General features: G+C 32.6%; 2 protein-coding genes across 2 annotated transcripts in view; both read left to right on the top strand.

Moving 5' to 3' along the window:
* The window catches only part of LOC128205484 (autotransporter adhesin SadA-like), a 44232-nt gene extending 28028 nt beyond the window's left edge, over positions 1 to 16204 (top strand). The window contains exons 2-3 of the mRNA XM_052907167.1: positions 14773 to 15653; positions 16190 to 16204. Coding sequence (XP_052763127.1) covers positions 14773 to 15653; positions 16190 to 16204 — 896 coding nt within the window. The remainder of the gene's footprint in view (positions 1 to 14772; positions 15654 to 16189) is intronic.
* A 4804-nt stretch (positions 16205 to 21008) lies between these two features.
* On the top strand, positions 21009 to 24645 carry LOC128205436 (autotransporter adhesin SadA-like; the record flags this gene model as incomplete). Its single annotated transcript, XM_052907061.1, is given in 2 exon segments — positions 21009 to 21694; positions 24207 to 24645. Coding segments are annotated over 2 exon segments (1125 nt in total), but the record flags the coding sequence as incomplete, so codon positions are not given.
* Positions 24646 to 24939: the final 294 nt, after the last annotated feature.

The following is a 24939-nucleotide window of genomic DNA, read 5'->3' as shown; positions in this document are numbered from 1 at the left end:
GTCAATATGACAAACTTCCAAAAACATTTCGCAAACAAAAAACACCAAAATTATTCCTAAAAGAAGCCTTTTAACTAAACTATAGGCCAGTATTCGATTACATCGTTATTTAAGGGTACTTGAGTTTGCGAAATCTGGGATTTGCAAACAAAATTGGGAGGTCGTTACATATTGAAATAATACTGGTGTAGTTATTTCAAAAGCAATAACCTAATTTAATGAATTTGTGAAAAACCTTGGGGAAACAATTGTCGCACACAGACATTTAATTGTTCTGCCCGACAATCTTATATTTTTTTCATTCTCTGAGATGAATCAGTTTTCTTGCTCTTAAATTTGCATTTTGGAATCTCACTTTCTTCGGCAAACACTTACAGCATGTACTTATGTCTCTGGCTCAGTGTTTTTTTTTTGCAAATTGCCTTAGGGACATCATTACAAATCTTGTTCAGTTGACCTTTCATCTTTCTGAAATATTGTGTCATTGTAATGGTTGAGATCTAGGACTGATAGAATTGAAGAAATTGATGGAAATGACATACGTCATCTTATGTATACATTTGTCAATCGGAATTCATATGTCATATTCAATGTCACTGTTACTTAAGATAGAAAAGAAACAGTCAAAATTTAATCACATAATGAAGGCTGATAACCTTCTGTCAATCATTGAAAACCTGGTTTCGTCTCATTGCGGCGTTGCTTATTTACTTATTTTTACCTTTTTATTTCTTTTGAGTAGGACGCTTTCCATCATTATTGTATAAATTTCTAAGACAAAGCGATATATAGTCCAGTGCGCTGTACTGCGACGGCTCTTGTTGAATAGAATTGCATACGTATAAATGTGCTTGTCTTTGTAGTTCAATGTATTATCATAATGAATGGCGTACTAATTACTAACATCTCGTCTGTAGACCTCATAACTTTAAATGTTACAGTGCGTAACGTATCGTAAAACTTCACCTACGCAATATCTCCCTAAAAGCCTAAACGTAATAAAATAATACTGTACAATGGGTCAGTTTTTACCCGCCATAAAAGATAGATCTATCGGTGTAAGATACAAAAAAAATGTCTGCTAAATCTGTTAAGTATTTTGATAACATCCTTTTAGTGTCGTGTACATATCAATAAGTCCACAAAACGTAATGAAAGGAAATCTTATGCAAACAGTGTTATTCTCGATCGGGATTGGTGCGGATTGGTTGTTGACTGAGATATTTTGTCTTAACTAAATCTCTAAATGCCGGGGTTGTATGTGAGACATAAGGCTTGTGTTGTTGTATAGCCCATTGCATGTTGTAATCAAATGTGTTGGAGAGTGACTGCTATTGGTGGGAAATGACCGTTTCTTTTTGCTTTGTGGGTCCTCTGCTGTGTGTTTCTTTGTTCAAATATTAGTATGAGCTTGGCTATTAAACAATATCAGCTCTAAAATAACAACACGTAATTGTATATTTTTACATGGCACAGTAATAAAGAAATAGACAGAAAAGTCCAATCGACCTTTGAAAAGACAAAAAGATAACAGGATAAATCCAAATCAAAAGAATAATTCACATTCTTATCCAACTCATAGTGACCTTGTTGCACAACTCTCTCCGATTTTTTAAGGTAAAGAGCCATGCGTCTTTGATGGAAATCGCATTGTTTTGTAAGCATCAAGTAACACTGTCCTCATTCATAAGATACTCCATATGGCATATACTTAAGTTAATTGTATTAACTGGCAATTGCTATTAACTGAAACAATATTTGTGCATGTACTAAGAAGGGGACATTATGGGTTTTTTCTGTCATTATTATTTAAAGTTTAAAATATAAGGTTTATATAGTACTTAAAATCATTGTTCATTTACATTTTAACGTAGGGGCATGTCAAAATAATGTAAATTGATGGCAGTTTTGAGGAATGTCTTATTTAAGGCTACATATTTTAGACATGGAGTGAATTATTGTAGAAATGTCTTTAGGGAAATAATGTAGAATTTAATGTGTGAAATATATCGGATATCACTATACACTTATAATTTTGACTACATTTGTATTTTCTGGGACGAAAATACGATCGCCCGCTATACAATGATATAATGGAAAACAGTGACAACCAAAGTAGCTTAACAGTTGACAAAGACCCTGTTATTAATGCATAAACTTTCATTGATAAAATATAACACATTCCGAATGGCCTTGTGCCTTTTGACAATTTTTTTTTTTCAAATCAAAGGAGCATTGGACAATCAGACAATTTGACAATTATAGTTCTTTTGTTTTTATTTTGTATATTTATGAATTAGGAAATGGAAATGTTCACGTGTTAAGATTATTCTGTTTCATTGTGTTAACCAGTTCAGCAAAAGTCATGAAATGGTTCAGATTGGCATGATATTGTTTTAGTTCTATCAAAACCAATAACTTTATTGAATGAATGTGTGAACTCTTGGAGAAACATCTGTCTAGACATAGACAGACATTTACTTGTTAGTTTCGCTGACACATGAAATTCGATGTTCTGCTCGACAAATTAATATATTACATTTTGAAATAATTAGTTCTTGTGCATTTGCATTTTGGAGTGTCATTATCTTCGACAAATACTTAACATGATGAGTCTCCATACCAGTGTTATTTAGTTGACTGCCTGTTGGTCATTCCGCAACTGAGAATTATATTATGTTAAGAGTTTTTGCTTAATGCATACGTTGCGATTGAAACATAGCAAAAAGGGTGTTTTAATAGTAGCACAATTTAAGAGACAACGTTTTTTTCAAGAAATACCAATTTTTAACATTTAGAACTTTATATAAATATTAGTAAAACTATTAAGTTGTTTTGCCATAATGGCCTTTGGCCTTGCCATCGCTATCAGAATCAGAATCATGCAGCAGAGTGCTTAATTCAGGGATGCAATTGAGGTGACATCGATACTTTTTCTAAAAATATTTTATTTATTATTCATAGAATAAAAGGTTATGCTTTGATTCATGAATAGAAATACCTTTACTAGAGAAAAAGTTGTTACCATGTATATCATCAATCGACAAATCAAATTGTATGAAGTTTAAGTTATGGTTATTGTATAACATTATAAAAGAATAAACTTATTAAATAAATGCGTGCGCTCGATCCATCATAAGTTCGTTCTGTTGTTGTTACATGCAGTACCCCCGGTAATTATTAATTTCGAATATTTCGTAAGAAATCGTATCTTTAGGACAAGGGCATTGGTGACAAATCCTTTCCAATATCATGCCAACTCTTAGCGTTACATTCCATGACATAGTGTGTCATTATGTTTGCTGAGATCTAGGACGGATAAAGAGAGCAATTTTATGAAAAATGAAATACGCCACCCTGTTTATATATTTGCCAATTGTTATCATATATCAAGCTGTATTTTTATAAGTGCTTTCAAGAAAGGTTATCTAGTAACACATGGTGACTGCGAACGGCATGAATATGGAACACTTTTAAGGTTGCGCTTTAATAGGATTTTGCTGTACACAATAACAATTCAGCTAGCTTTAACCTGGTTAGGGTAAGGGTAAAATTTTGATAAAGTGATGTTTTGTCTTTTTATGAATATGATTATATACGCTAGTGCTAGAAGTCAAAGATTCTCCCAGCTCACCGCAGTTATTTGGAGGTGTGCGATTAAGGATCTTAATGGCACTCTTGCAATGAATCATGTTTGGTATGTCGTATCACATGCATCATACATAAAAAGCATTATCATGGTCAACATTTTCATTTTGTTGAACCACTAATCATTCGAATCTGTGATGAGCTTCGAACCAAGGTGCCACTGAATGGCAGAAACGTCGGACAAATTAATGTTTAAATAATATTATGCACTTAATTTGACATCGAATTTAAGAAAGTGTTGTTGGTGTGTGTTTTTATCTTATCATACAAGTGTCACATCATATAATGACATATTCCAACGAATAAAAAAAACTGAGACACTCATCAGATTCCTGGAGACATATGAAGAAAAAATCAGAGAAATTCTGTCAAGATTGGTTAAATTTTGACAGAAGATTTTGGATGAGTGAATTTCGTGGTATTTCTCAACCATTATAAACAATACTGTCATATCTTAATTAATAACCTGGAGACAAATAATAAAAAGACGCAATTTACACAGTTACCAAAATAGCATAGACAAGAAATCGTGTTAAACTGTAATGATACTTTTAAGTCGAAAGTTCGTGTGACAATGTATCAAAAATACCAGAACGAAACCATAATCAATAAAACAGTAAATCTAGTCCTTCCTATGCTTTGTTTTTTCTATTAATCGCTTTTGGAAGGGATATATTCAACTAAAGTAAATATAACCGTATAGGAACGATCTGCATAAGATGTATTTTTCATGCACGTTGGATAGCCAAGTATTGTTGCCTGATTACGCGCGTGTCTTCGTGTTGGCGTGCTTTTAAGCGGACCGGAAACACATGATTGATACTATAAATCTAGGGTATATTTCGCAAGAGTAAGTCTCAGACTATGTCATAGCTTTGGACACGTTCTTTCAAATTTATAGTTTTTAGACTCTCCCAATAGAACAGGAGGCCGTTTCAATAAAGATCTTAGTCGATTTTGGTCGTAAATTGAAATTATCTTAGTATTATGGTTCCAGTACTCTTCTTCAAATTTGAGTGAAACGAGCTTTAACCATCATTAAAATGAACACAGAGATAAAGAAGTAAGACCAATATGATGTATTACTGTTGGTAATCTTTATACAGATTTAAGACAATTGAAGTTACGACTAAAATCCTTTACTGAAACGGCCACCAGACTGTCACATGCTATTTTAAGGGTTTATGAAAAGGTTATATATTCTGAGTGGTAAATCAACAAAGATCAGCTCTCAAGGGACCAGTGGGGGACAAACGTTGTCGGAAATGATAAAATTGTAAATGATAAAAACAAAACTATGCTAGGATGAGTAAAACTTATCTGACAATTCGACTGTCTGATAAAAAAAATAATCTTATTTTTTTGTGGAAGTGAACTATTTGACAATGTTTGATATCTCGACAACATCCACATTAAGCAATCAGAATGCTAAGAACAAAATCATGCCAAGAAAGAAACCATCTAGTTTGGGTTTGCTTAATCAATTGGTAAATTGTTGGAATAGAATTGCATATTTTGGTTAAAAGTTCTATGAGAAATTTTGACATCATAAAATTATAACACAATACAAAGTATTGGGCTTGCCCCTGTATTTTTCAATGTTTTATCATAATGAATTACGCACTTATTACTTACATATTGTCTGTAAGCCTCATAGCTTACAAGTTATAGTGCATGTCCTGCGTTACGTTACGTAAAACATTTCCTACATAATATCTCCCTGGTGGCCTACGAGTAAAATATTGATCGTGTTAAATGGATTGGTAATAACCCACGAAAAACGAAATATCGAAAAGTGTTGGATACAATACAAATAAAACAAATGTCTGCCTAATCGGTTAAGTATCCTTTCATTGTCGTAAACATAACATTTTGTCAGCAATACTGAATGAAATGGAATCTCCAGCAATCATAGCTCATTCCCAGAGGGATAGGCGGGAAAGGGAATGTTAGTTGAATGAGTTATTTTATTTAGACAAATTGTCAAAATGCGGGAGATGATAAGGGAAAAAGCCTGATGTTATTGTATCGTTGAACGTTGAAATGAATTGCTATTGTCTGCTATATCTGTTAAGAATTTGAAATCTGCATGGAGTTTAAAATCAATGTTGTTAACAGAAATTTCGGCTAAAAATGATATCTCTTTGTCCCCGAGGATCAAACGCGAATGGGATTGATCGCTGTTCCAGATCTTCTGTCAACAAACTTCAACAAATTACGGAAAACGTGCGAAATCACCCTGGTGTTATTTTAACCAAATAGCATGTTACCGGGTATTATCGTTGATAAATGGTGTTCCTTCTCAATTAAACGTTATCTCTTTTTTGGAAATTACGCGATATAGTTCTTTTTGTTTAATAAATATATCTCATGTTGACATTAAAATCCTTGACGTTAATTATTTCGGTGGAGTAGGTTCCATATCCGCGAGTCATCGCCTTCAAATGGTCAGCAAGACAATAGTTTGCTGTTGGTTTTTACTATTTTTGTCATTTTAGGGGAGACATCTAAATCATTAGAATAATAGTCATATTGTTTCAAACTAATGTAATTTAAAATTAGAACATGGCGCGCCACAATAAATGCAAGCATGGAAATTAACGAAATGATCTCTCAGTATAGCATGTAGGGTCAATGTCACTGTTACTAAAAAGGAAATTAAAAGACAGGTTGAAACTGGATAACATTAGGAAGCGTTGACATATTGTGACTAAACTTGATTTATAGGTAACGTTCATGGAGGTCATGGATTGCGTTTGGGGCTCGTAGGGTTAAGATCATTATCATTGTCAGTTAAAACAGAAAACCGATTGATATTGAATGTTTTTAGTTTGAGCTGACATTCTTTGTGACCAAACATGGTAATAAGGAAGTCATATTTAATGGATATATTTCATTTGATTGCGTTTTGGACCTTTTATTTCATAAGTTTGAGTTAAAATTGTGTGACCAAACTCGGTATGTAGGCATAGTTTACGGATACCTTTAATTTGATTGCGTTTGGATTCCCTAGGGTCATGGACAAGGTCACTGTTACTAGAAATAGAAAACGGCTGAAACTGAATATCTTTAGTTTGGGTTGACATATCGAGACCAAACTGATATGTAAGAAATTTAATGGAGACCTTTCATGATTGCCTTTGAGGCAAATAAGGTCAAGGTCAAGGTAACTGTTACTAAAAATAGAAAAAGCGTTGAACTTCATAATAAATAGAAAAACGGTTGGCAGTGAATGTTTAGTTGAAGTTGAAGTATTGTGACTAAACTTGGTATGTAGCAAAAGGTTAAGGGATATCTTTCATGCGATTGCCTTTGATGCCGTTTGATTGACATATTGTGACCAAACTTGAAATTTATGGAGAACTTTCCTGGGATTGCATTTGAGGCCGCTAGGGTCAAGCTCAAAGTAACAAAACTTGAAAAAAAGGTGAAACTGACTCTTTCAACAATGGTGAAGTTAGTCTGTTGATCATCGAAAACTTGGTTTCGTCGCATTTACTGTTACATTATTTCTCAGGGTTTGACATTTAAATGGTAAACATTGACAATTTAAGGAGTGTCATAAAAAACATCTTTTCACGCGTGGCTGAATAGATTTTCCTTTATTAAATATATTTACAACTTAGGAAAAGGATATGTTCACGTGTTCTTAGACTATCCGGTTTCATTGTGCGAAGCAGTTTAACAAGAGTAATGAGTTGATACAAATCGACACGACACTGTTCTAGATATATCAAAAGCAAGAAGCTTATTTGTGAAACAGTGAGAGAACATTTGTCTGGTCGCACACAGGCATTTAATTTGTAGATTCGCTGACACATGACATTCTCTGATATGAGATGTATTTCGTTTCTCATGCATTATATTTGCATATTGGACTGACACTATCCACGGCAAACACTGTACGTCAAGACATTGAGTCTCAAGTTCAATATAACTCCCTTATGGGTCTCATTACAGAATATTATGAAATTGAACTTTCACCATTTCCAAAAGTTGACAATTATTTACTGCTTCATTGCTAAGAGTTATTCTAAATATAGGAAATGTAATATAGCCTTAAAAATGTGCTTTTTACTTGAAAGGTAAAGTTTCTCCAACAACATTTCAACAATAACAACTTAATATAAATAATATTAAAGAAAATAAGTTTCTGTAAAACGGCCTTTGGAACAGTATAATTATACAGCCAAGACTGCTATTCATGGGTGCAATTTAAGGTCATATTGAGTGTCCATTTTTGCAAAACAAAATTATATTCATTCAAAGAGAAATAACAATATTAAAGAATGAACTCGTCAAATAAATGCATTCTGTTGATCCGTCAGGAGTTCGTTTTGTTTTGTTTTATGGCAGTGTTTATTAATTTCAAATATTTCGTCGTAAGAAATCATATCTTCAGGACACGACAATGGCCTGGTTGGCAAAACATATCAATATCCTGCAATCTCTAAGATTAACTTTCCTGAAAATATGATTTCATTATATTTGCTGAGATCTGGGACAGTTTAAGTAAAAACATTGATGAAAAATGACATGCGGAATCATAGTTTTACATTTGTCGCTTGGAATCCATATCTTATGCTTTTTATATCAGTTTTTTTCTTATAGTTTGATTAGGAACACATGGTCTGCGTATTTCATGAATATAAACCATTGTTAAGGCAAGCTTACAACCCGGCTAGGCCTAGGTAATAGTAAGATGACATCAAGTAAATTCTTAATGGTTAAGAATGTGCAGAGTGAGCGTAGCGATTGTACGATTTAAAGATTTGTGACCCAATATTGAAAAATATGCACAGCTTAAAATATCCTGCGTTCTATGATTTATTAATATTTTATGAGATATTTTCAATTATTTTGTGGTTGACCAATACGCTAAGTAAATTGTTTAGATATTCTCTTGTTCATTTTAGTTGACCAATAAATACACACGGTGAGTTTTAAGATATGTTTTCATTTCCTTTTTGGTTGACCAATAAAACAACGAGTTGTGTTATAGCATAATGAAGCATATAGGCGGTGCAACAAAATTGGCGCCATGGTTGGAGTACCATATTCAACGTATTAATGTTAAACCTTATTGCAATAAATCAAAAATTCCTTTGTCGTTTCTTAATCACAAGCACCACTCATTTTCAGCATTCAAGCATGGCATGATTCAAAATTACCAACGTTTAACTTTTTTAAATACGCATTCTCTTATTAAATTGATTAACATCTTTGCTTGATATAAAATTACCACTTTTTTGTTTTTTATCTATATATTCTGTAAGAAATACGCTTTTATAAAGAGTAAAACAAAAACTAATGCAATCATACCATGCTGTTTTGAAATGAGTCGAGATTGAAAATTGACTTCAAAACGTCTGTCATATTGGGGCCTAGTGTAAATCGTAGGACATAAAATAACTTGTTTAGAAATTTAGAATGTCAAAGAATAGCAGACATTTTTCTGTCAGTAAACTTGTGGATGGTTAAAACTCCACAAGGCGTTTAAAATTCCCGTGGTGTTTCGAAATTTTGTATTTCCTTTTCTCTTTCTCTGAGAAAAAGCATTCTTTTGTGGTTGTTCTCTCATCGATGTGTGTTTGATGTTGTCTTCTTGTTCTTAAAAGATCGTAATAAAACTAAATGTCTCAGTGGAGACAACATAGAGTGGTATACCACAGAATTATCTCAATTCGTTTAATATATCCCATATGGCCCATTGTTCAAAACAAATTGCAATTATTGATTAATCGACGATAGGCATACTAAGATACAAAGTTGCAATGTGGTATCATTGCTGTTTTAGTGAACTTCAAAAGACACATTCAACATTTGTAATTCTACAATATTCTGGTTGTCAATAAAAATGTTAAATGTAACGTTTCCCTTTTAAAGCCTATGGTTCGTTTATGATTGCAAACGTGAGCCTGTTTGGACACGAAAAGCATATCAAGGTGATAAGTTTAGACATCAAATATTATTTTGAAAACTGTTGTGGGTTGCTGGAAGATAGTTGGGCCTAATTTACACTAAATGAGAGAATAACAAATCGACCCTTGTCTGGGTTAAGCGTCATAAGTCTTAATAAAAGAAGCATTGTGTTCGGAACATCAGGTGACCTAGTTAGACAACTGTACCCTACTATATTTTACCATGTGGATGTAGCATTGTGTTGTTAATAATAAGTGACCAAGGCAAAGCGCTATGAGTCTTTTGTAGAAGTAGCATTGTGTTCTAAACAACAAGGGAACCCGTTACTCAACTCTATTCGACTCTAGTCTAGGTTAAAGCACCATAAGTATTTTGTAGAAGTATTTTGTTGAAAACAAGAATAATAAAAAGGACAACAAGACAACAAGATCAAACTCGACTCTATTCTCAGGTAAAGACCCATGGTGTTTTGGGGAAAAATATGATCATGTTGTATTTATCAACAGCAAGTTAACTAGTTACACAACTCTTTCCGAATCTTTTCTTAGCTTAAGAGTCATGAGTGTTTAGTGGAAAAGGCATTGTGTTGTAAGAAACAAGTGACACTACAGACATATCTCATTGACAAGATATCCAATATGGCACATACTTGAGGAAATTATATTTATTGGCGATTGCATTCAAATGTAACACAATTATTGTGTTGTCTAATGGCTTTTTGGCTTACCAAAAGGGAGACATGATGACATTTCTGACATTTACAATCATCAAGCAAATAAGTTTTTTAAGAACATATAATATTTTTGAGCATGTATTTCTGATCAGATTTTTAAGCTTTTGTTAATTTACATTCTAACAGAATATCTTAAAGTGGTATATTGAAATAAAGGTAGCACCCTACAATTTATAACATTGGCTGCTTTTCAACATATCTCCATCTATAAATGTTGAGGTTTTGTATTAATATGTAATCTTTTATTGGTAAAAATATAACACATTCGTATAATCGTGTGCCTCTTTACCAAACCGATAGGACTATCGGAGTAGATTTTTCATTATTTAATACTTTTATATAAAATTAAGACATGGAGAGGTTCAAGTGTTTCTTAGATTATCCTGTTTCATTATGTAAACCACTTAAGCAAGACTTATGAATCGGTTCAGATTGACATGATACTATTCTATTTCTATGAAAACCAATTGGCTTTTTGAATGAATGTGTGAACTCTTCGCGAAACACTTATCTAGACGCAGACTGACATTTAATTTTTAGACATGCTGACACTTGATATTTGATGTTCCGCTTGACAGTTTGATATATTGCATTCTATGAAATGAGATATGTCAGTTCTCGTACATCATATTTGAAATTCGGATTGTCACCATCTTCGGCAAACACTGCATGTCATGTTATTTAGTCTCTAGATCAATAAAACCCCTTTATGGTTACAGAAGGTTATGAAGTTTAACTCTCATAGTTTCAAAAATTTGACAATTCTTTACTGTTTCTTTCTTAAGACTTATTCTAAATATTGCAGTTTGTAATAAAGCAAAATAATCATGCTTTTCCATTTAAAGTTTCTCAAAAAACACTTTAACAATTACAACTTAAGATAAAATATAAGAAAATAAATTTAGTTGCTTTTGTAATACAGCATTTGGACTTGCAATCCTCATTAATAAACATAATCATGGAGCTAAGATTGTTAAGTTCATGAACGAAATTGAAAGTAATATTGATTGTCTTTTTTTGCAAATAATAATACCATTCTTTCAAAGAAAAATGACTGTTTCCATGTAGATCATTGATCGACACATCAAAGTGTGTGAGACTTAAGATATGGTTACCGTTATTACGTTATAAAAGAATAAAGTCATCTACTGAATGCATTCCCTTGATCCGTCGTGATTACGTTTTGTTTTTGTGTCTGGCAGTGATTATTAATTTCGAATATTTCGTAAGAAGTCATATTTTCAGGACAATGGCGTGGTTGGCAGAACTTTTCAATATCATAGCGTTACATTCAATGAAAACTTGTGTCATTATATTTGCTGAGATATGATACAGATAAAATTGAACAAATTGATGGAAAATGACATACGGCATCATAGGTTGATATTTGTACTTAAAATTCATAGCTTATTCTTTTTCTATCAGTGTTTTTGCTATATGTCGACTAGTAGCACATGTTCTGTGCGTAAGTCATGAAACATTTGGATAAATTGATACAGATAATTTCTTTTACTTTCAGTGTATTGTACACCCTCCATTATGTCCTTTTGTTAAGGGAAGAATACACTATTTGGTCAATCATTAAAGTCTTCTCGCGATTGCTAATGGAACATTAAAATACAAATATGCATGTATTTTAATTCTTCCATGAACATTATTAAAAGGTATAAGGATATAGATAAGAACTTGCATATCACATTTGTTAGTCATTACTGACTTTATCCATCATGTTTTCAAATGTAAGCAGTCTTTGTACAGTTGTATCACCCCATTATCATTCCTTACAAACTTAGCTACTGCTTTATTAATTAGTCTTTGTCCACAAACAAGGACCATGTTTCTTCTCTTTAATTTTTCTTCTTTATATTGACCAAATGTTCTGCACGTGTTTCAACTGATTCCATGCATTCATCGTTTTAGGCACTAGTTTCAATCGATTTTTTATTGTCAAACTTAAACATTTGAGCATATCACTGTCTGCTTTTCTCATTCTGTGTTTGACGTTTTCAACAAGGAATGAAACAAGATTGTGCCTAATACTTTCAAACTGGTTTTCAGTAAGAGCGTGTTGTTTTTTTCTTTTATAGATATTCACCATTTTTGAGTTTCAAACTTTTTAGTTCTCCCAGGGAACCGTCATTTTTAGTTTCAGTTTCGTGAGAAACCCGGTCGATTTGTTGTACCAAATGTAAGCTTACATGTTAAATCCTCATAAAGTGGTATTTTCCGTATTGTTTTGTCTTTAAGAATAGATATGCACCATGAGTTCGTAAACAAGCAGCGTTTGCCGACTTTCTATCCGTTGTTGTACTGTATAAAACATGATCAGTTAATACGAATTACACTTCCATACTGCATAACACATAATCAGGTAATACGAATTACCCTTCCGTACTGCATAACACATCATCTGTTTATACGAATTACACTTATATACTGCATAAACATCATCAGTTAATACGAATTTCACTTCCATACTGTATAACACATCATCAGTTTATACGAATTACACTTATATACTGCATAAACATCATCAGTTAATACGAATTACACTTCCATACTGCATAAACCATCATCAGTTAATACGAATTACACTTCCATACTGCATAACACATAATCAGGTAATACGAATTACCCTTCCGTACTGCATAACACATTATCAGTAAATACGGCATACGCTTCTGTACTGCATAACTCATAATCAGTAAATACGACATACGCTTCCATACTGCATAACACATCATCAGGTAATACGAATTACACTTCCATACTGCATAACACATAATCAGTAAATACGAATTACACTTCCATAATGCATAATACATCATCAGTTAATACGAATTTCACTTCCATACTGCATAACACATCATCTGTAAATACGACAAACGCTTCCATACTGTATAACACATCATCTGTTAATACGACAAACGCTTCCATACTGCATAACACATCATCAGGTAATACGAATTACACTTCCATACTGCATAACACATCATCAGGTAATACGAATTACACTTCCATACTGCATAACACATCATCAGGTAATACGAATTACACTTCCATACTGCATAACACATCATCAGGTAATACGAGTTACAATTCCATACTGCTTTACACATCATCTGTTAATACGACAAACGCTTCCATACTGCATAACACATCATCAGTTAATACGAATTTCGCTTCCATACTGTATAACACATCATCTGTTAATACGACAAACGCTTCCATACTGCATAACACATCATCAGTTAATACGAATTACACTTCCATACTGTATAACACATCATCAGTTTATACGAATTACACATCCATACTGTATAACACATCATCAGTTAATACGAATTTCACTTCCATACTGTATAACACATCATCAGTTCATACGAATTACACTTCCATAATGTATAATACATAATCAGTTCATACGAATTACACTTCCATACTGCATAACACATTATCAGTTAATACGAATCACACTTCCATACTGCATAACACATCATCAGGTAATACGAATTACACTTCCATACTGCATAACACATCATCAGGTAATACGAATTACACTTCCATACTGCATAACACATCATCAGGTAATACGAATTACACTTCCATACTGCATAACACATCATCAGGTAATACGAATTACACTTCCATACTGCATAACACATCATCAGGTAATACGAATTACACTTCCATACTGCATAACACATCATCAGGTAATACGAATTACACTTCCATACTGCATAACACATCATCAGGTAATACGAATTACACTTCCATACTGCATAACACATCATCAGTTAATACGATATACGCTTCCATACTGTATAACACATCATCTGTTAATACGAACTACACTTCCATACTGCATAAAACATTATCAGTTAATACGAATAACACTTCCATACTGCATAACACATCATCAGTTAATACGAATTTCACTTCCATACTGCATTACACATCATCAGTTTATACGAATTATACTTCGATACTGCATAACACATCATCTGTTAATACAAATTACACTTCCATACTGCATAACACATCATCTGTTGATACGAATTTCACTTCCATACTGCATAACACATCGTCTGTTAATACAAATTACACTTCCATACTGCATAACACATCATCTGTTTATACGAATTTCACTTCCATACTGCATTACACATCATCAGTTTATACGAATTATACTTCGATACTGCATAACACATCATCTGTTAATACAAATTACACTTCCATACTGCATAACACATCATCTGTTGATACGAATTTCACTTCCATACTGCATAACACATCATCTGTTAATACAAATTACACTTCCATACTGCATAGCACATCATCAGTTAATACGAATTACACTTCCATAATGCATTACACATCATCTGTTGATACGAATTACACTTCCATACTGTATAATACATCATCAGTTAATACGAATTACACTTCCATACTGTATAACACATCATCAGTTAATACGAATTTCACTTCCATACTGCATTACACATCATCTGTTTATACGAATTACACTTCGATACTGCATAACACATCATCTGTTAATACGAATTACACATCCATACTGCATAGCACATCATCAGTTAATACGAATTACACTTCCATACTGTATAATACATCATCAGTTAATACGAATTACACTTCCATACTGTATAACACATCATCAGTTAATACGAATTTCACTTCCATACTGCATTACACATCATCTGTTTATACGAATTACACTTCCATACTGTATAACACATCATCAGTTAATACGAATTTCACTTCCATACTGCATTACACATCATCTGTTTATACGAATTACACTTCGATACTGCATAACACATCATCTGTTAATACGAATTACACTTTCATACTGCATAACACATCATCAATTAATACGAATTACACTTCCATACTGCATAACACATCATCAGTTAATACGAATTTCACTTCCATACTGCATTACACATCATCAGTTAATACTAATTTCACTTCCATACTGCATTACACATCATCAGTTAATACTAATTTCACTTCCATACTGCATTACACATCATCTGTTGATACGAATTACACTTCCATACTGTATAACACATCATCAGTTAATACGAATTTCACTTCCATACTGCATTACACATCATCTGTTTATACGAATTACACTTCGATACTGCATAACACATCATCTGTTAATACGAATTACACTTCCATACTGTATAACACATCATCTGTTAATACAAATTACACTTCCATACTGCATAACACATCATCTGTTGATACGAATTTCACTTCCATACTGCATAACACATCATCAGTTAATACGACTTACACTTCCACACTGCATTACACATCATCTGTTAATACAACTTACAATTCCATACTGCATAACACATCATCTGTTTATACGAATTACACTTCCATACTGCATAACACATCATCTGTTAATACAACTTACAATTCCATACTGCATAACACATCATCTGTTAATACGAATTTCACTTCCATACTGCATAACACATCATCTGTTAATACAACTTACAATTCCATACTGCATAACACATCATCTGTTTATACGAATTACACTTCCACACTGCATTACACATCATCGGCAAATACGAATTACACTTCCATACTGCATAACACATCATCAGTTAATACGAATTACACTTCCATACTGTATAACACATCATCTGTTTATACGAATTACACTTCCATACTGTATAACACATCATCAGTTAATACGAATTACACTTCCATACTGTATAACACATCATCTGTTTATACGAATTACACTTCCATACTGCATAACACATCATCTGTTTATACGAATTACACTTCCATACTGCATTACACATCATCAGTAAATACGAATTACACATCCATACTGCATAGCACATCATCAGTTAATACGAATTACACTTCCATACTGTATAATACATCATCAGTTAATACGAATTACACTTCCATACTGTATAACACATCATCAGTTAATACGAATTTCACTTCCATACTGCATTACACATCATCTGTTTATACGAATTACACTTCGATACTGCATCACACATCATCTGTTAATACGAATTACACATCCATACTGTATAACACATCATCAGTTAATACGAATTACACATCCATACTGTATAACACATCATCAGTTAATACGAATTACACTTTCATACTGCATAACACATAATCAATTAATACGAATTACACTTCCATACTGTATAACACATCATCTGTTAATACAAATTACGCTTCCATACTGCATAACACATCATCTGTTGATACGAATTTCACTTCCATACTGCATAACACATCATCAGTTAATACTAATTTCACTTCCATACTGCATAACACATCATCTGTTAATACAAATTACACTTCCATACTGCATAACACATCATCTGTTTATACGAATTACACTTCCACACTGCATTACACATCATCGGCAAATACGAATTACACTTCCATACTGCATAACACATCATCAGTTAATACGAATTACACTTCCATACTGTATAACACATCATCAGTTAATACGAATTACACTTCCATACTGTATAACACATCATCAGGTAATACGAATTACACTTCCATACTGCATAACACATCATCTGTTTATACGAATTACACTTCCATACTGCATTACACATCATCAGTAAATACGAATTACACTTCCATACTGCATAACACATCATCTGTAAATACGACAAACGCTTCCATACTGTATAACACATCATCAGTTTATACGAATTACACTTCAATACTGCAAAACACAATATCAATTAATACGAATTACTCTTCCATACTGCATAACACATCATCAGTTAATACGAATTACACTTCCATACTAAATAACACATCATCAGTTAATACGAATCACACTTCCATACTGTATAACACATCATCAGTTAATACGAATTACACTTCCATACTGTATAACACATCATCAGTTCATACGAATTACACTTCCATACTGCATAACACATTATCAGTTAATACGAATTACACTTCCATACTGCATAACACATCATCAGTTAATACGAATTACACTTCCATATTGCATAACACATCATCAGTTTATACGAATTACACTTCCATACTGCATAACACATCATCTATTAATACGAATTTCACTTCCATACTGCATAACACATCATCAGTTAATACGAATTACACTTCCATAATGCATAATACATTATCAGTTAATACGAATTACACTTCCATACTGCATAACATATCATCAGTTTATTTGAATTAAACTTCCATACTGTATAACACATCATCTGTAAATACGACAAACGCTTCCATACTGCATAACATATCATCAGTTAATACGAATTACACTTCCATACTGCATAACACATTATCAGTTAATACGAATTACACTTCCATACTGCATAACACATCATCTGTTAATACGAACTACACTTCCATACTGCATAACACATTATCAGTTAATACGAATTACACTTCCATACTGCATAACACATCATCAGTTAATACGAATTTCACTTCCATACTGCATTACACATCATCAGTTTATACGAATTACACTTCGATACTGCATAACTCATCATCTGTTAATACAAATTACACTTCCATTCTGCATAACACATCATCTGTTGATACGAATTTCACTTCCATACTGCATAACACATCATCAGTTAATACGAATTTCACTTCCATACTGAATAACACATCATCTGTTCATACAAATTACACTTCCATACTGCATAACACATCATCTGTTTATACGAATTACACTTCCACACTGCATTACACATCATCTGTTAATACAAATTACACTTCCATACTGCATAACACATCATCGGCAAATACGAATTACACTTCCATACTGCATAACACATCATCATTTAATACGAATTTCACTTCCATACTGAATAACACATCATCTGTTCATACAAATTACACATCCATACTGTATAACACATCATCTGTTTATACGAATTACACTTCCATACTGCATAACACATCATCTGTTCATACGAATTACACTTCCATAATGCATTACACATCATCAGTAAATACGAATTACACTTCCATACTGCATAACACATCATCAGTTAATACGAATTACACTTCCATACTGTATAACACATCATCAGTTTATACGAATTACACTTCCATACTGCAAAACACAATATCAATTAATACGAATTACACTTCCATACTGCATAACACATCATCAGTTAATACGAATTACACTTCCATACTAAATAACACATCATCAGTTAATACGAATCACACTTCCATACTGTATAACACATCATCAGTTAATACGAATTACACTTCCATAGTGTATAACACATCATCAGTTAATACGAATTACACTTCCATACTGCATAACACATCATCAGTTAATACGAATTACACTTCCGTATTGCATAACACATCATCAGTTTATACGAATTACACTTCCATACAGCATAACACATCATCAGTTAATACGAATTTCACTTCCATAATGTATAACACATCATCTGTTAATACGAATTACACTTCCATACTGCATAACATATTATCAGTTAATACGAATTACACTTCCATACTGCATAACACACCATCTGTTAATACGAATTACACTTCCATACTGCATAACACATCATCAGTTAATACGAATTACACTTCCATAATGTATAACACATCATCTGTTAATACGAATTACACTTCCATACTGCATAACATAGCATCAGTTTATTTGAATTAAACTTCCATACTGTATAACACATCATCTGTAAATACGACAAACGCTTCCATATTGCATAACACATCATCAGTTAATACGAATTACACTTCCATACTGCATAACACATTATCAGTTAATACGAATTACACTTCCAAACTGCATAACACATCATCAGTTAATACGAATTACACTTCCATACTGCATTACACATTATCAGTTAATACGAATTACACTACCATACTGCATAACACATCATCAGTTAATACGAATTACACTTCCATACTGCATTACACATCATCAGTTTATACGAATTACACTTCCATACTGTATAACACATCATCAGTTAATACGAATTACACTTCCATACTGTATAACACATCATCAGTTAATACGAATTACACTTCCATACTGCATTACACATCATCAGTTTATACGAATTACACTTCCATACTGCATAACACATCATCAGTTAATACGAATTACACTTCCATACAGTATAACACATCATCAGTTAATACGAATTACACTTCCATACTGCATTACACATCATCAGTTAATACGAATTACACTTCCATACTGCATTACACATCATCAGTTTATACGAATTACACTTCCATACTGTATAATACATCATCAGTTAATACGAATTACACTTCCATACTGCATAACACATTATTTGTTAATACGAATTACGCTTCCATACTGCATAACACATTATTTGTTAATACGAATAACACTTCCATACTGCATAACACATCATCAGTTAATACGAATTACACTTCCATACTGCATAACACAGCATCAGGTAATACGAATTACACTTCCATACTGCATAACACATCATCAGGTAATACGAATTACACTTCCATACTGCATAACACATCATCAGTTTATACGAATTACACTTCCATACTGAATTACACATCATCTGTTAATACAAATTACACTTCCATACTGCATAACACATCATCTGTTTATACGAATTACACTTCCATACTGCATAACACATCATCTGTTTATACGAATTACACTTCCATACTGCATAACACATCATCTGTTAATACAAATTACACTTCCATACTGCATAACACATCATCTGTTTATACGAATTACACTTCCATACTGCATAACACATCATCTGTCAATACAAATTACACTTCCATTCTGCATCATACATCATCTGTCAATACAAATTACACTTCCATACTGCATAACACATCATCAGTTAATACGAATTACACTTCCATCATGCATAACACATCATCAGTTAATACGAATTACACTTCCATCATGCATAACACATCATCAGTTAATACGAATAACACTTCCATACTGTATAACACATCATCTGTCAATACAAATTACACTTCCATACTGCATAATACATCATCTGTCAATACAAATTACACTTCCATACTGCATAACACATCATCTGTTAATACGAATTACACTTCCATCATGCATAACACATCATCAGTTAATACGAATTACACTTCCATCATGCATAACACATCATCAGTTAATACGAATAACACTTCCATACTGTATAACACATCATTTGTTAATACAAATTACACTTCCATGATGCATAACACATCATCTGTTTATACGAATTACACTTCCATACTGCATTACACATCATCTGTTAATACAAATTACACTTCCATACTGCATAACACATCATCTGTTTATACGAATTTCACTTCCATACTGCATAACACATCATCAGTTAATACGAATTACACTTCCATGCTGCATAACACATCATCTGTTTATACGAATTACACTTCCATACTGAATTACACATCATCTGTTAATACAAATTACACTTCCATACTGCATAACACATCATCTGTTTATACGAATTTCACTTCCATACTGCATAACACATCATCAGTTAATACGAATTTCACTTCCATACTGTATAACACATCATCTGTTAATACAAATTACACTTCCATACTGCATAACACATCATCTGTTTATACGAATTACACTTCCATACTGCATTACACATCATCTGTCAATACAAATTACACTTCCATACTGCATAATACATCATCAGTAAATACGAATTACACTTCTATACTGCATAACACATCATCAGTTAATACGAATTACACTTCCATACTGCATAACACATCATCAGTTAATACGAATTTCACTTCCATACTGTATAACACATCATTTGTTAATACAAATTACACTTCCATGCTGCATAACACATCATCTGTTTATACGAATTACACTTCCATACTGCATTACACATCATCTGTTAATACATATTACACTTCCATACTGCATAACACATCATCAGTAAATACGAATTACACTTCCATACTGCATAACACATCATCTGTTAATACAAATTACACTTCCATACTGCATAACACATCATCTGTTTTTACGAATTACACTTCCATACTGCATTACACATCATCTGTTAATACAAATTACACTTCCATACTGCATAACACATGATCAGTAAATACGAATTACACTTCCATACTGCATAACACATCATCAGTTAATACGAATTACACTTCCATACTGCATTACACATCATCTGTTAATACAAATTACACTTCCATACTGCATAACACATCATCTCTTTATACGAATTACACTTCCATACTGCATTACACATCATCTGTTAATACAAATTATACTTCCATACTGCATAACACATCATCTGTTTATACGAATTACACTTCCATACTGCATAACACATCATCTGTTAATGCAAATTACACTTCCATACTGCATAACACATCATCAGTTCATACGAATTACTCTTTCATACTGCATAACACATCATCAGTTAAAACGAATTACACTTCCATACTGTATAACACATCATCTGTTAATACGAATTACACTTCCATACTGCATAACACATCATCAGTTAATACGAATTACACTTCCATACTGCATAACACATCATCTGTTAATACGAATTTCACTTCCATACTGCATAACACATCATCTGTATATACAAATTACACTTCCATACTGCATAACACATCATCTGTTAATACGAATTGCACTTCCATACTGCATAACACATCATCTGTTAATACGAATTACACTTCCATACTGCATAACACATCATCAATTAATACGAATTACACTTCCATACTGCATAACACGTCATCAGTTAATACGAATTACATTTCCATTCTGCATAACACATCATTTGTTAATACGAATTACACTTCCATAATGCATAACACATCATCAGTTAATACGAATTACACTTCCATACTGCATAACACATCATCAGTTAATACGAATTACTCTTTCATACTGCATAACACATAATCTGTATATACGAATTACACTTCCATACTGCATTACACATCATCAGTAAATACGAATATCACTTCCATACTGCATAACACATCATCAGTTAATACGAATTACACTTCCATACTGTATAACACATCATCTGTTAATACAAATTACACTTCCATACTGCATAACACATCATCTGTTAATACGAATTACACTTCCATACTGCATAACACATCATCTGTTAATACGAAGAACACTTCCATACTGTATAACACATCATCTGTTAATACAAATTACACTTGTATATACACATTACACTTCCATACTGCATAACACATCATCTGTTTATACGAATTACACTTCTATACTGCATAACACATCATCAGTTAATACGAATTACACTTCCATACTGCATAACACATCATCTGTTAATACGAATTACACTTCGATGCTGCATAACACATCATCAGTTAATACGAATTACACTTCCATACTGCATAACACATCATCAGGTAATACGAATTACACTTCCATACTGCATAACACATCATCAGTTAATACGAATTACACTTCCATACTGTATAACACATCATCTGTTAATACGAATTACACTTCCATACTGCATAACACATCATCAGTAAATACGAATTACACATCCATTCTGCATAACACATTATCTGTTAATACGAATTACACTTCTATACTGCATAACACATCATCAGTTAATACGAATTACACTTCCATACTGCATAACACATCATCAGTTAATACGAATTACACTTCCATACTGCATAACACATCATCTGTTAATACGAATTACACTTCCATACTGCATAACACATCATTAGTAAATACGAATTACACATTCATTCTGCATAACACATTATCTGTTAATACGAATTACACTTCTATACTGCATAACACATCATCTGTTAATACGAATTACACTTCCATACTACATAACACATCATTAGTAAATACGAATTACACATCCATTCTGCATAACACATTATCTGTTAATACGAATTACACTTCTATACTGCATAACACATCATCAGTTAATACGAATTACACTTCCATACTGCATAACAAATCATCAGTTAATACGAATTACACTTCCATACTGCATTACACGTCATCTGTATATACACATTACACTTCCATACTGCATTACACATCATCAGTTAATACGAACAACTCTTTCATACTGCATAACACATCATCTGTATATACGAATTTCACTTCCATACTGCATTACACATCATCAGTTAATACGAATTACACTTCCATACTGCATAACACATCATTAGTAAATACGAATTACACATCCATTCTGCATAACACATTATCTGTTAATACGAATTACACTTCTATACTGCATAACACATCATCAGTTAATACGAATTACACTTCCATACTGCATAACAAATCATCAGTTAATACGAATTACACTTCCATACTGCATTACACGTCATCTGTATATACACATTTCACTTCCATACTGCATTACACATCATCAGTTAATACGAATTACACTTCCATACTGCATAACACATCATCAGTTTATACGAATTACACTTCCATACTGTATAACACATCATCAGTTAATACGAATTACACTTCCATACTGCATTACACGTCATCTGTATATACACATTTCACTTCCATACTGCATTACACATCATCAGGTAATACGAATTACACTTCCATACTGCATAACACATCATCAGTTTATACGAATTACACTTCCATACTGTATAACACATCATCAGTTAATACGAATTACACTTCCATACTGCATAACACATCATCTGTTAATACGAATTACACTTCCATACTGCATAATACATCATTTGTTTATACGAATTACACTTCCATACTGCATTACACATCATCAGTTAATACGAATTACACTTCCATACTGCATTACACATCATCTGTTAATACGAATTACACTTCCATACTGCATAATACATCATTTGTTTATACGAATTACACTTCCATACTGCATTACACATTATCAGTTAATACGAATTACACTTCCATACTGCATAACACATTATCAGTTAATACGAATTACACTTCCATACTGCATTACACATCATCAGTTAATACGAATTACACTTCCATACTGCATTATACATCATCAGTTTATACGAATTACACTTCCATACTGCATTACACATCATCTGTTAATACGAATTACACTTCCATACTGCATAACACATCATCTGTTTATACGAATTTCACTACCATACTGCATAACACATCATCAGTTAATACTAATTTCACTTCCATACTGCATAACACATCATCAGTAAATACGAATTACACTTCCATACTGCATAACACATCATCAGTTAATACAAATTACACTTCCATACTGCATTACACATCATCAGTTGATACGTATTTCACTTCCATACTGCATTACACATCATCTGTTAATACAAATTACACTTCCATACTGCATAACACATCATCTGTTTATACGAATTACACTTCCATACTGCATTACACATCATCTGTTAATACGAATTACACTTCCATACTGCATAACACATCATCTGTTAATACGAATTACACGTCCATACTGCATAACACATCATCAGTTAATACGAATTACACTTCCATACTG

This window comes from Mya arenaria, chromosome 2 (genome assembly GCF_026914265.1).
Source record: "Mya arenaria isolate MELC-2E11 chromosome 2, ASM2691426v1".
Classification (NCBI taxonomy): domain Eukaryota; kingdom Metazoa; phylum Mollusca; class Bivalvia; order Myida; family Myidae; genus Mya; species Mya arenaria.
This window is presented reverse-complemented; position numbering and strand designations above follow the sequence as displayed.